This window comes from Podarcis cretensis (genome assembly GCF_951804945.1).
Source record: "Podarcis cretensis genome assembly, chromosome: 12".
Classification (NCBI taxonomy): Eukaryota; Metazoa; Chordata; class Lepidosauria; order Squamata; family Lacertidae; genus Podarcis; species Podarcis cretensis.
Window position 1 is genome coordinate 24,929,003 of NC_137181.1, and position 15,356 is coordinate 24,944,358.

Below are 15,356 nucleotides of genomic sequence, written 5' to 3' on the forward strand. Positions count from 1 at the left end.
TATTTTAAAGGTCTAACAGTCTACATTCCCATGCTTTACTTTGCTGTATGTTTCATTATTTTACATCTCTGCTGGGCTTACTGACTGGAGAGGGCTTGCCCAGCGTCTGGATCTAGGCATCCAGGAAATTATTATTTTATAATAACCAAATACCAATTGGTTACACATGCTCCGTGGGAGAGCTGAAGCAGGGAGTGGGCACCATTATGGGCAACTAGGTTATATTACCTTAGAACAGTTAGGAATGATGTCTGTTGTGTCCTTTCTGTAGGCCTTGAGTCCTTGGAAACAGGTTAAGTTTAATGTTGCTCAGATTTATTTATTTTTGTCTAATTATGGAGGATCTTTTTTAAGTGCCTGCAATTATTTTTCTGGCACCTATTTGAAGATCACAGTGAAAGCTGAGATGGAAGGGCAGACACAGACTGAGGCAGCAAAACCCAGCTTAAGAGAGAGAGAATGGAATTTGTGTGCATGTGACTGTGCTCATGTGTTTCCTGGTCTTCTTAAAACTTTGTGGCAGTGATGTTGGTTCATGTTAAAGAATCGTAAGTTATTTGGCTCCGTCACTGCCGTTGCAGTGAGTTCTGTCAGAAACTGTTAATAAATGCCTTTGCCATGCAAAAGAACACCAAGAATCAATACTAAACTCATTACACTTTCATTGTGAAAGATGCATTGAGTGCTTCATCACATACTACCTTCTTTCGACATTTGGTTTCATGCTTGCTGACATGCTGACAATATATTTGTTCCAATGTTCACTTCCTCTTCTGGCGAAATACTGTGAAAGGAGAAGCAGCCCTTGGCTAATTAAGCAATTTATGGCTTTTTAAACTGTGGGGGAAGCGCAGGGCTGCCCTGCCAGGGGTGTATGATGGGGTGGGGGGCGGCTCACCCCAGGTGCCACCCTGTGGAGGGGTGACAAGATGGCCCACTGCCTCCCCCCCCCAGCTGTAAAGCGGCTGAGGGCGCTTGCGGTGTCTGTACAGGCTGCATTCCCCACCCCGGGCGCCAGAGAGGCTTCCTCCACCACTGTGCCCTGGGCAGGAAGAAAGGGTGTATGGAGTTGGGTGCAAGGGGTCTTCATTTAAAAAAAAAAATTAAAAATGCTTTATGCATCTGCATGTAATCTTGCCCCCCTTAAAAAAAAATTTTTTTTTTGGTATGTGGTTTTCTTTTGGTAAATCTACCAAAGAATAAAATAAAATAAAATCAGGACTAAGGAGTTTTCTCAGGAGGGTGGAGGGTGTGTGCGTAGTGTCTTGTTGGTGTAATGGTGGTGGAACTCACCCTTCTTCTGATCGGAAATGCTCAGCAGGGGGCAAAAAAGGGGGAGGTTGTCTAGATAAATGTCCTTATTTTTATCTGGGGGATGTTGGAGGGTATGGAACTTGTATGTGAGCGGTAGTTAGCCCCTTATTTGCTAGTAGGCACGTGTAGGACATATATTTCAAGAAATATATGTCATTGTTTTCAAGAATTATATTTCACAACAGGCTGTTAGGAAATCCTTTCCCAAGTAAGTTGTAACTGAAAAACAAAACTATATATCCTGTGCAGCTGAGGCCAAACTTCAGCGAACCCCAAAGTGGAAGTATTTGTCTATAAGTCACTTCCCTTAAAATGCCAGATTTGTTACAGGTACGTAAGCAAAGAGAATGAAGAACTGGAAATTTTACTATTAAATTTATGTCAGGCTGCAAGCTTAAGAATTCTTCCATGAATATAAATCCAGTGCCATTTTTCTAGAAAAAAAGGTGCCAGAACTCACCACGAGTGCCTGCCTCCCTTGCTCTCTTAGAATGGCAGTGGTGCCCACCTGAGAGGTGCCAGAACTGAGTTCCAGCAAGTTCTGGCTGAAAAAGCAGCAGCAGCACTGGATAAATCCTTTTTAATTCAATGGGATTTCCTTCTAAACGAATATTGATCTATTAGAACTAAATATATATAGTTTCCCCCTTATAAGTTAAATGGCAAATGAACAATGTAAAAATTCAAGAGTTTCAGTCAGCAAGTGTTCAGATTATCTGCCAGCTGTGTGTGAAAGCTGGGCTGCATTCATAGATACTGAAAATCACTCGCTACGTATTTATTTTATTTATCTTTATGTTTATATCCCACCTTTTCTCCATGGACCTCAAGGTGACATACTTGGTTCTTTTCTTTTCCGTTTGTCAACATAGCAACATTTTGAGATATCTTAGGCTACAGGGGTGGGAAAGCCCAATGGGGCTGATCATAGGCGTGGGAAGGCCTGGTGAGGCCCACCACAGTGAGGTCAGGCCCCTAAGGGTGGGTGGGTGGGCTTAATGCCATCCCAATTTTGCAGGGGTGGGGTAGTCCGAGATCCCCTCAGCCATAGGGAGTTGGTGCCTATGGGTGTTGTGGTCAGATGAGGACTGCCTTCTTAAACCTTCCCTAATCTATGTAAGTGCTTTACAAAATTGCATGTTTTTTAAAAATCCCGAAATTTCAGGAAGTGACGCTGGAGCCCACCAGAAGAGATTTTCCTTTCTGTTCTTCTAAGTCCCACTAGTCCCTTTCAGCCTGAAGGTTCTTCGCTTAGGCAGGAATAACCAGTTGCACCAATATAAGATGGGGGACACTTGGTTTACCAGCAATATATGTTAACAGGATCTAGGAGTCTTAGTAGACCACAATATGAATCAACAATGTGATGCTGCAGCAAAAGAAGCTAATGCTATTCTAGGCTACATCAACAGAAGTCTACTCTCTAGATCAAGTACCACTCTACTCTGCCTTGGTCAGACCACACCTGGAATACTGTGTCTAGTTCTGGGCGCCACAATTTAAGAAGGACATTGATAAGCTGGAACGTGTGCAGAGGAGGACAACCAATATGATCAAAGGTCTGGAAAGCAAGCCTTATGAAGAGTGCTTGAATGAGCTGGGTATGTTTAGCCTGGAAATGAGGAGACTAAGAGGAGATATGACAGCCATCTTTGAATATTTGAAGGGCTGTCACATGGAAGATGGAACAAGCTTGTTTTCTCCCACTCTGGAGAGTAGGACACAAAACAATGGCTTCAAGTTACATGAAAGGAGATTCTGACGAAACATCAGGAAGAACTTTTCTGACAGCAAGAGCCCTTCAACAATGCAACAGACTCCCTTGGGAGGTTTTGCACTCTCCTTCCTTGGAAGTTTGTAACTGGAGGTTGGATGGCCATCTGTCATGGATGCTTTAGTTGAGATTCCTGCATGGCAGTGGGTTGGACTAGATGACCCTTGGGGTCCCTTCCAAATTTACAATTCTAAGATTTTATGAAAGGTCCTTACAACATAATGCAATTTAGTCCCATATGATTAAGCAATTATAAATAAATGAGTCCTCCCACCCTGAGAATAATGCACTCAGATAAACTGGTTTGTGCAGATCTTTTTAGGTAAGATACTTTGGTCATAATAAAGGGCTAACATCCAACTAAATTCTACTTAGGGAAGACACTTTGAAATTTATGTTTGGATTTTTAATTCATTTCAGTGAGTCTACTCCGAGGCAACCGTGTGTGAGAGAGATAGAGAAAGAGGGAGAGAGGGAGAGTGATATGTAAATTTACATAGGAGGGCAAACAAGGGCTGAGAGCAAATGTAAAAAAGGATGGGACAGTGGCATATTCCTGCATTGCAGAGGGTTGAACTGGATGATACTCAACAGGTTCCCTTCCAATTCTACAATACTATAATCCTAGGGGAAAGGAGCCAAAAGCAAAATCGCTTCCCAAAGGTGTCTTTCCATGTGAGAAAGGATTTAAAGTGAGGCAGGAAACAGTTAAGTGGGGATATGTGGAAAGATGGGAGGGGGCACAGAGAGAGAGGGGGAGAGAGGGAGAGAAGGAGGAAAGAGAGTCATCCTGTTAATTCGTTTGCAACTTCAAAAACACAGCCCATTACTCAGGAAAAAAAAAACATGAATACCTGAGTGTAGGTGCTTAAAAGACACAGAGTGGCAGCGAAGGGAGAAGTGGCTCCACGCAGCTCCCAAGTGCTGGTGGGATGGCTCGCTTTCCCCTCTCGCCTGCCTCTGCCTCCTGGCGGTGGCTTTAAGGGCAATGCCTGGGCCTGAGTGGGTTCAGGGGGCACAGGCACACACTCCCCCACTGGTGGAGAGGGAGGGGGGAAAGCCCCGTGGCACTGCCAGTGCAATTCTGGCATACTTCCTCTGACCTTAGGGGCAGAACATAGCTATGCTGACTCCTTATCCATACACTCTCCACTACACAGCATCAAGTTCAGCCACATTTCATTGCATTTGTTGGCTGAACACCCCCCTCAGTGATGACACCCAGGGCGGTCCGCACCCACCACCCACCCCTTCCCACACCACTGCACACAGAGGTACAAACAGCCTAGCTGTATAGGGAACTACAGGCACACAGTTAGGTGCTGCGCATGCAGTCACACTCTCTGCAACAGCACCTAGACTCATTTTTTTAATCTTGAAAATTGTCTCTTCTGGAGGAGATTCACCCTTCTGCTCTTCATCTTCCTCCTCACAAGTGGGATTTTAGCTTTCCTGAAAAGGCCTTTGTGCATAAATGGCCCACTGAATTGGGGCAAGAATATATTGCAGCACCTTGGTTGCCAGAGGATAACATTGACATGACACTTAGTTTTTTTTCCCGAATTGCATAATCTTTAATCAGAATATAATCAGTACAATTTATGATTTTACTCATACTAGATAATATGTATTCAGAGCATTCTACATCATGAGTCTCGCTGTAGAAAGTACCTCTGTATACTGCTGCTTAAGACGAATAACTTCCAGCCGTGGTTACTTCTTGGAAATGAATGAATTAAGGGTGCAATCCTACACCTGTCAATTCAGAAGTAAGTCTGAATGGGGGTTCAATGGGCTTACTTCCAGGTAAATGTATACAGATAGCATTAGTGCCTACATTTGTTAATTTCCCTCTTCATCCACCACATGTGATTCTGAGCCATTTTTTCCTGAAGAATTATCACACGGTCACAATGGAAAGGCTTGTCAAAGCCTGCTGTGGTTTATAGTTGCCTGCTTCTTCTTCTTCTTCTGTAGAAAATACAGGCTGTGATACCTGCACCAATGAGAATGAAGATGACTGGGAGAACGACTTTCAAATATTTGCCGTGTGCAAATGCAGAGACATCTTCTTCTTGCACTGCCAATGAGAGAAAAGGTGTAGATATATACATACAAAACCAAGACATTAAATGCTTTACACTATGATAAGAAGGATGGTGGTGTTTACTGCACCTAAGCACAGCGTGTTGTGAACTTGCAAACCATGAACATTGCCCCTTATTTGTAGGGAGGAAATGGGATGCTGAAGATATGTGGAGTACAAGCTGAGCATGTATAGGAGCAGCTTTCATTTTACTCAAAGTAGAAACAGATTAACCCTCTTAAAAGAAAGGGCTATGAAGGAATGTAACCCCAAAGCTGTGGGACACTGCTGAACAATTTCCATGTGTCCAAGCAATAGTGTATCTTCCCCCAGTAGTTTCAACACTGTGGCTAAAAATGACAGCATTGTTCTGTGCATGTGCCCGTGAAAGGGGAACCTAGGTTCCCCCTCCCCATTTTTCACATGCAATACTATGGAATTTTCCAATAAATCAAAATATCTCTCTCCCACTCCCCAACTCGTTCACTTCAAAGGAAAAGTTCTTTACAAGAAAGCAGAGCTGTCATTATTCCTCCCCACCCCCAGTAGCCTGCACAACCTCCTGAGAGGAGGTTCAGAAGCTGATTACAGCCTGCCATTTTGCTACCAAAGACATGAATACAACCAGGGGAAGCACGTGACAGCCCACCAAGCAAAATGGCCACCAGTTGTTTGATGGTATTGGACAACACAGTCTTGTTGTGCTCAGGAGGGAGGAGTTGTTCACCATGCAGAGTGGCGCCTTGATTAGAGAATTTGTTGTCGGCTGGATTACCCTATGGATGGGGTCATCTGTGCTCCACCAACCCCTCTAGTATAAAGCAGTAGTTCATTCATCGTGGAATTCGATGTTTGATGAGCGCTTTCAGTGCTGTCTTTGTTCTATGGGCTTGGACTTTCTAGTCATTGCTTTCTGTTCTAAAGCGATTTCTTCCTGCCATGTTACTTGCTGAAATTCAGGTGCATGACAAAGGTTTTTTTATTTCAGCTGGCATTTCAAGGTAGGGTGCTGTTGTTTATAATAATGGAATTTAACTGTCTCTCTCCCCCTCCCCGTATGTTTTGTTTAGAATAGAAATTTTATGTACACCACTTAATATACAGAACTTCTAAGCGGCATATAAATGTATGAAATTTATATTTTTTAAAAAAATACTGACATTAGTAATACCAGTGAGGGGGTAGTGGCAGCCATCCACTACTTTGTGAAGAAGGAAGCAGAATGACCATGTGTCATTAATAGTCTTACCTGTACTGTTTGTAGGTGCTTTAGTTGTTTCATCATTAACTGCAAAATAAAAGAGATACTTAAGGTGTAATCATATACATTCTGCAAACCACAGAACTTCCTACTCAGCCCAGTAGGAAGATAGTTATGCAAGGGAATCTTGCTGCTGTTTAGCTCAAGAGTTTTGATCAGCAGGAAAGTGAACCAGTGGGAGTTTTGAGTGGAAGGAAACCTAAGCAGCCTCTCTGCCAGCAGGTCTGGCCCCCACCTCCACCCCCCAGCGCAAGAATCCAGGTTTGGGCATTTGATTCACCAAAAGATGATTTGGCCCATTGGTCCTTCAAATGTTGTCAAACACTTAATGGTAAAGTATACCGTATTAAAAAAGGTAAAGGACCCCTGACAGTTAAGTCCAGTCGCAAACGACTCTGGGGTTGCGGCGCTCATCTCGCTTTACTGGCTGTATTAGTGCAACTTTATTTGAACAACAGCAAAAAAGCTGATTTTCAAATATTTGATTGCAATATCCACTTGGATATTACGCAAGGTCTATCAAAATTGTAGGGAAAACTTTATATTTTTCAGGCTTTGGGCCTTGACATATCCCAACATGGAAATAACTTAGCTATGTATGCTAGACAGGGCTCTTCCTAACTTTGAAGTTTCAATCCAACACACTACTATTTAAAAATGAGAACCATTTGAAATGTTTATTGCATTCATGGCTTAAACAAGCCATCTTTGTGTTTCTCTACAAATGATTTAGAAACTCTCATCACTTTGGAACCTAAGTCTTACTGCCTGTCTTTTCTTACTGCTGTATGGAAAAGCACATGAATCTGGCCTTTGAAGTGTTTGTTAGTAAACCATTTTTAACCAGCCAAATGTGTGGTTTCTTTCTATGCTAAGGGAAGTGGGGAACTTTGGAGCAACCTAAAAGAGGATATTTTAAAGGTCTAACAACCTAAATTTCAATGCTTTACTTTGCTGCATATTTTGTGATTTTAAATCTCTGCTTTGGTGAGAGAGACCAAAGCCCACTTACCTCAAACCTGGATCTTAAGCATCCAGGAAACTCTCTTTCTCTTATACCTAGTGTTTTTTCCTTTAACCAAAATACAAAATACCAACAGTTTGTGCTAGAAAAGGAATGACTGACAGTTTGGAAAGCATGCTAAGAACTTGCTAGTAAGCATAGCAGGGGGCGGAAGGTTGTCAAACTGCTGAGGTAAGGAAAAGTCTGATTTGTAGAATCACAGAAACACCTTCCTTTGAGAGCTTTGTGAAGAAGGAAGCAGATAAAGAGATAAGGATAAACTTTTAGTACTGTACAATGAATCAAGCAAGAGAGCAGTTGGACAAGATCGCCTTAAGACTAACTGCAGTTCTATATAACTCAATATTCCCCTATTGTATTATATCAGAATTATGGCTAAAATTTAGTTTAATAATAATTTATGACTTACTTTTGGGCGTTTTACATATAAATGACATACGATTGTGGCAGTCCGTAACCAACCATTTCCCATCATTGCTGTTCATGGCAATGCATTTATGATCCCGAAAAGCTTGAGGATTGAATGCAGGCTCTTCGCCTCTCCAATTGACAAAACCCACTTGAGTTTTATCCTTCCACATCCATTCTCCTAATTATAAAAATATATAAATAGCATTATGACGGAAAGGAGAAGAGTAGCACCATGACTGTAAAACATACTATATGGAAACGTGTTTTAAAATTACAGCGATCCTTGGAGTTTTATGAAGAAAAATTTACAGGGGGTGGGGGTTGGTCAAGGTTTTGAAAACGGTATAGGTGCAATTTATTCAGAACAAAAGGCTAAATTAATTGTGAACAATGTAGTGACGGAAGAATTTAAGATAGAGAAAGGAACACGACAAGGTTGCCCAATCTCTCCATTGCTATTTATATCAGTCCTGGAGGTTCTTTTAAATATGATTAGAAGGGACCAAACAGTTAAAGGTATACAAGTTGGAGCTAAACAGTACAAACTGAAAGCATTTGCTGATGATTTGGTATTGACATTACAGGAGCCAGAATCTAGTACTAAAAGAGTACTGGAACTGATCCAAGAATTTGGACAGGTGGCGGGCTTTAAGTTGAATAAGATGAAAACTAAAGTCTTAGAGAAAAATTTAACAGTGATGGAGAGAGAAAGGTTTCAGAAGGAGACTGAACCTTTTCAGAAAGGTTCAGCGGTTGCTGAACAGCTTAGTAGGTTTCTGGATGAAACATTGGCTCTGGATCCATTCAGTCCGGCTTCCGCGCTGGTCACGGGACCGAGACGGCTCTGGTCGCCCTAACAGATGATCTCCGCAGGCAGCTGGATCGAGGCGGGTCGGGGCCGCTGATTCTTCTAGACCTGTCAGCAGCCTTCGACATGGTCGATCACGAACTCCTGGACCACCGCTTTGCTGATGTGGGGATCCAGGGCACAGTCAATGGCTGCGCTCGTTTCTCTTTGGTCGGGGACAGAGGGTGGTGCTTGGGGGGGAATTGTCATCCCGCCACTACTTGGTGTGTGGAGTGCCCCAGGGTGTGATACTCTACCCAATGCTTTTTAACATCTTTATGCGCCCCCTCGCCCAGCTTGTCCGGAGTTTTGGGCTGGGCTGCCATCAGTATGCTGATGACACCCAACTCTATCTGTAGATGGATGGCCATCCTGACTCGGCCCCAGACACACTGATCAGATGCTTGGAAGCTGTGGCTGGATGGTTACGTGGGAGCCGGTTGAAGTTAAATCCTTCGAAGACAGAGGTCCTCTGGCTGGGACGGGACGATATGGGATTGAGGGGGCAACTCCCATCTCTTGCGGGGGTGCAATTAGTGCCAGCACCGTCCGTTAAGAGTTTGGGTGTAATCTTCGATACCTCCCTCTCCATGGAGGCGCAGATTGCAGCTATAACAAAGGCGGCATTTTTTCATCTCCGCCAAGCTAAGCAGTTGGCTCCTTACCTCTCTCGCCCTGACCTAGCCACTGTGATTCACGCGACGGTCACCTCCAGACTGGATTATTGTAACTCACTCTATGTGGGGCTGCCCTTGAGACTGACCCAGAAACTCCAGCGGGTGCAGAATGCCGCAGCGAGACTCCTTACGGGGTCTTCGCTGCGAGATCACATTCATCCGGTGCTATACCAGCTGCACTGGCTCCCGGTGGAATACAGGATCAGGTTTAAGGTGCTAGTTTTAACCTTCAAAGCCCTATACGGCCTAGGACCCTCGTACCTACGGGACCGCCTCTCCTGGTATGCCCCACAGAGGAACTTACGGTCTTCAAATAAAAACATCTTGAAGGTCCCAGGTAGGGAAGGGAGGGAAACGGAGGATTCGGAGAGAGGTCTCCAAGACCCTTCACCCGAGACTAGTGGGGAGAGCGTGGACACGCCTCTGCCTTCCCCTTACTTGCGCAGACGAGTTCCGCGCAGGGAGAGTAGGAGGAGACTTGGCGTCAAACAGCTCTTATGCTGGAAGAGGTTCAAGAAATGCCCACTGATGGATTCTGCAAGTGACTGACCAGCCACAGAGTGTGAGCTGTCAGCCAAAGCATGGTTGGCCAGGCAATCTAACCAAAACTGAAGGCAACTTACGCACAAGTAACCCCTTACAACCATTACAGAAGTGAAAAAGGATCTAGAAATATGGTAAAATCTGAAGTTATCATTGCTAGGCTGAATTGCTGTGATAAAGATGAATGTATTGCCAAGGATGTTGTTTTTATTTCAAACATTGCAAATTTTGGATAAAATGGAGTGTTTCAAGAAGTGGCAGAGAAATATCTCTAGATTTGTCTGGCAGGGCAAGAAGCCTCAAATAAAGTTCAAGATATTAACTGATGCTAAAGAAAGAGGTGGATTTGCCCTGCCAGACTTAAAACTTTACTATAAATCAGCTGCTTTTTGCTGGCTGAGAGAATGGATGCTTCTTGAGAACACTGATGTGTTGGATTTAGAAGGTTTTAACAATGTTTTTGGGTGGCATGCATATTTGTGGTATGACAAGGTTAAAGCACATAAAGCGTTCAAAAACCATATTGTCAGGAAAGCACTGTTTAATGTTTGGACAAGATATAAGGACCTGCTTGAAAATAAAACCCCAAGGTGGTTGTCATCAATGGAAGCAAAGGCTCAGAAAAAGCTCAATATGGAGGCCAAATGGCCGAAATATTGGGAAATTTTGGAACAAGAGGGAGACAGATTAAAATTGCAAAGTTTTGAAAAATTAAAAAATAGAGTGCGAGATTGGCTTCATTATTATCAGATAATGGAGGCTTATAATTTGGATAAAAAAATTGGCTTCCAGGTGGAAAAATCAAAATTGGAAACAGAACTGTTAGATCCTAAAATTAAAAATTTGTCAAGAATGTATAACTTGCTGTTGAAATGGAAAACTCAGGATGAAACGGTGAAATCTGTTATGATTAAATGGGCACAAGACGTTGGACATAATATTATGATGGCTAACTGGGAACAGTTATGGACCACAGGTATGAAGTTCACGGCATGTAATGTCTTAAGAGAGAATATAATGAAAATGATATACAGGTGGTACATGACACCAGTCAAGCTTGCAAAAATCTATCATTTGCCCGATAATAAATGTTGGAAATGTAAAGAGACCGAAGGTACATTCTTTCACCTCTGGTGGACGTGCCCAAGGATTAAGACTTTCTGGGAGATGATCTATAATGAAATGAAAAAGGTATTTAAATATACCTTTCTGAAGAAACCAGAGGTCTTTCTCCTGGGCATGGATGGCCAATTGGTGCTAAAGAAGGATAGAACTTTCTTTATGTATGCCACAACAGCAGCAAGAATACTTATTGCAAAGTACTGGAAGACACAAGATTTACCCACCCGGGAAGAATGGCAGATGAAGGTGATGGACTACATGCAACTGGCGGAAATGACTGGCAGAATCCGAGACCAGGGAGAAGAGTCGGTGGAGGAAGATTGGAAGAAATTTAAAGACTATTTACAGAAACATTGTAAAATTAATAACTGTTAGAAGGATGTTGGAATGATATTATATGATTTTAGCAGGAATGATATAAAGGATTTGGGAATAACTGACTGTTAATTGGTGAAAGGAAGAAAAGTAAAGTTACATTATATTAAGACAATTTACAGGACAAAAATTTTAAAAGAGGGAAAGGATTTGCTGAAATGGATAATTGACCTAGAATACAAAAAAGGGAGGTGTGAGGAGGTCAAGGAAATAAGCTAATGAAAGACATGTAATGAGAAAATTTGCTGTATTTTTCTTTGTTTTTTGTCTTTATTTTTTCGTCTTTGTTTAATGGATTTTATTTCTCTGTTTTTTCATATGGTGATGTGTTGTTTTATTTTTGCTTAATGTGGTATTTTTATTTTTTCTTTCTGTAACTTTTAAAACCTTTAAAACTCTAATAAATATTTTATATATATATAATTACAGCGATCCTTTTTCCTCTTCACCTTTTTCAGTTTGGGAATATGCAAGCTACTGCCATTATCGTATCAGAACACTGAACAGACTAACAATAAGGGGAGAGTGCCTCTGATTTCTGACAACACTCCCCCCCCCATATTTAGTACTATTTTGGATGGTTCTCTGCAGTGTTCTTTTCGGTTTAAAAAAAGGAGGGTCTGGTGCATAGGTGCCAGCAGAAAATGTCTGCCAATGATAGCAAAAAAATGAAATAAGTGACAGCACTCCATACCGTCAGGATCATCACAAGAAAGTACTGGTTGTCTGGCTCACATGTGCAGACAACATAGAGGTGCCATGGTAAGTGGGAACATTGACACTGCTCCAGATCAAAGCCATTTTTTGAATTATTGCTTACTAGTAGAACGTGACCAGTGCTGCCAAGCAATTCAAAGAAACCTATAAATCATGGTTTTTAAATAGACAGGGCAATTTGTCTTGTTATTAGGGCAGTGCAAATGTACACACAGACAGTGATCCAACGTTCCCACCTGACCTGGATGATTTCACGGCCTGGATAAATTTGGGGATTGGGCTAATGTTAAATTAGGGTTTTTGTTTTTGTTTTTGTTTTTTTTTAAAATAATTTTTATTGCATTTTTCACAAAAAGGAACAAAAAAGCGAATTTTCACAAACATTACAAAAAGAAAAATTTTCACAAACATTACAAAAGAAAAAGAAAACATAGACAAAAAAAAAAATCGTATCGTTCAGATCGTATAAATCTTTCGCCTTTTAAATTAGGGTTTTTGAAAAGCCTCTCCTCCTTACAGAGAGGAGGAGTTGTGAGCGGGAGCTGTTTCCCGTGTTGGCAGGGGACGTTCCGGCCCCTGCCCAGTTGTCCCGGCTGCTGCGCCGCGCCCCCAGGGAGCCAGCCAATCAGGCGGAGGCTTGGGGACGGGGTTTAGCTGTTCAAATGCGGCCGTGGCAGCGCTTCCCTTTCATTGCGCTGCTGGTTTTTGAAAACCTTTATGGTCAGGAGTTGGGCAGGGGAAAGAGGTGCTACATCACATTTCCTCCTCCCAGTTATTTCATGTTACATTAAAAAGTTGGAAAAAATGTGAGTATTGAAGACAGCAGGGAAGGGAATGCCAGTGTTTTTCCATAGGGCTTGAGATGGAGGTTAGCTGTAAATTTCCACTGCAACGGTGTGGTGATCTAATTCTTTACAGTTTATCACATGCAGTCATGAGACTGGGATGGGGTTACAGGAAGTTTGCATATGTTAATTGAGTAGCACCCTCCATTTTAACACCACATAGTCCTTTGTTCTCAACTGCTGAACCAATGTGAAATGGGGATGAAAAAGGGAGCTATGATTTTTAGGCTCAAATCCATTTCAATCAGCGTTTAGGTCTGGTTTTGGCACAGAAACTGCTTTGGTCTCCCTGTATGATGACTTTGTCAAGAGAGATAGGGGGGAAACACTCCCTTGTTAATTCTCCTTGGCCTCTCAGCAGCTTTCGATATCATGGCCATTCTATCCTTCTGGAGTGGCTGTACAAATTAGGGGTGGATGGCACTGTGTTGAGGTGGTACTGGTTCTACTTGGATGGCCACTCCCAGAGGGTGATGCTTAGCGAGTGCTTTTTAGCCCCATGGAGATAGTGACATTTCGGACCACCATTTTGATTCAAAATAGTGTCTGGCATTCCAACATCAATGAAAACTGTCACCCCGAACTTCAGGAATCCTCATGCCAAGTTTGGCCATGATATCTTGAGAGATGCCTGAACCTACAGAGGACAAAAGAACAAGCCACTTCCCAAAATATGTAGTAATTATAAATTTTATTTTCCCAATATGCCTAGTGGGACATCTGGGATGAAACTTCAAGTAATGGCATAAGTCAAGTTGAAGGAGATGTGGTTAGGGGCAGGGCTTGATTATTTGAAAGCATAGTCAGGGGTCAGCAAACTTTTTCTGCAAGGCCCCCGTCCACTGTCCCTCAGACCTTGTGGGGGGTCGGACTATGTTTTGAAAAAAACCAACCCCCTCCCACAACTCTCCCCTCCCTTCTTCACAGCACCGGATGAGCCCCAGTGGTTGCTTACCTGTGCCTTGCGAGCGGCAGGGGCTGCTGCTGGTGGTGGCGGCAGGGTGATGAGCGGCATGAAAGGGCTGGCTCCAGAGAGGGGCTGCTTAAAATGGCGCTCAGCTGGCTCAGCCCAGCCCCCTTCCTCCTCTAGGCAGGGCAGGGAGAAGCCAGGAGGAGGGAGGGAGGAGGCGCCGCCACGGTATGTGTGAGGGGGGTGGGGAATGGAGCAGCCCGAACAATCAGAATCCCCATGCCGATTCACGTGGCAATTCCTGGACTGTCTGTGGGCCGGATCCAGAAGGCAATTGGGCTAGCCCCAGCCCCTGGGCCTTAGTTTGCCGACCCATGGCATAGATGTTTCCTATACTACTGTTTACCATCTAGTTGATGAATTCTCAGATAATGGGTGAGCTTTTTCCTTTTTCCTGAATGCTTGCCAAGAAGATGCAAGCATCATTCGCTTACAACCGATGGCTTTTGCTGCTGAGCTCTTTTACGTCCAAACTCCCCCCTCCAAAGGAAATGTGTGTCATATTTGAGGACACTTTTGCATAAATACAGATAATACATTTATTATGTATATAAATATTGAGTGTTAAACAATTACCATCTATATTTTTGAACAATCCAATCCAAAATTCTTCCTTGCTGAATTGCTCAGTGTACTCCAACAAAAAATCCAGTTCAGCTAAATCTTCTATTGAAGCCAAGGTGCCACCTAGGAAATATACCACAGCAATAAAGTAAACTCATTAAAAAGTTATCTTCTCCTTGAAAAAGACTCCCTAACAAGATAAGACCAATGAATTACTATCCAGCCCTGGCAGCAATATGAAGTTCTGAATATTTAGAGAAAATATATACTGGTATATCTTTCTTTCAAATGCTTGTGACTGCTATTCTATTGCATAATTTCTATTGGAGAAGGATCATTGTAACCTACCCATTTGTAGAAAATAATAATTAACAGTTAAAGAAAATCACTTAATCAAACATTCAATAGAAATGTCATTTTTACAAATCAGATGGTTCACAAAAATCCTGAGCTCCAGTACTGAAAACGTTTTTCACTCTGTATTTCTAATTACACATAAAAGGGGAAAAAATCACCTCAGTTCTCTGGAGAGAAAGATGATACCCTTTCAAAGTATTTATATTAATGGGGTGCCTGTGTGACTTTGATGTCATGTTTACTGAGTAGGAGGAATGTCATGTTTACTGCTTGGCAGGGGGTTGGACTCGATGGCCCTTGTGGTCTCTTCCAACTCTATGATTCTATGATTCTATGAACTCGGATTAACCCATTCTTATATCAAATAGAATTTATTGGTCAATCAGTTTGAAACAGGATACAAGTTTTCTTCAGAGAAATATTGCAGCAGCAGCAGAAATAGTAGTATATTCAGCAATATGAACTGGTG

General features: G+C 42.5%; 2 protein-coding genes across 2 annotated transcripts in view; one reads left to right on the plus strand and one right to left on the minus strand.

Moving 5' to 3' along the window:
* ST8SIA6 (ST8 alpha-N-acetyl-neuraminide alpha-2,8-sialyltransferase 6) overlaps positions 1-15,356 on the plus strand; it is a 473,234-nt gene that overhangs the window by 146,811 nt on the left and 311,067 nt on the right. The gene's annotated exons all lie outside the window — the stretch shown is intronic.
* LOC307199719 (macrophage mannose receptor 1-like) overlaps positions 4,638-15,356 on the minus strand; it is a 60,450-nt gene continuing 49,731 nt past the window's right edge. The window contains exons 27-30 of the mRNA XM_079947697.1: positions 14,543-14,653; positions 7,869-8,048; positions 6,424-6,462; positions 4,638-5,168 (exon numbers count right to left, since the gene is read on the minus strand). Coding sequence (XP_079803823.1) covers positions 5,032-5,168; positions 6,424-6,462; positions 7,869-8,048; positions 14,543-14,653 — 467 coding nt within the window. The 3' untranslated portion in view covers positions 4,638-5,031. The remainder of the gene's footprint in view (positions 5,169-6,423; positions 6,463-7,868; positions 8,049-14,542; positions 14,654-15,356) is intronic.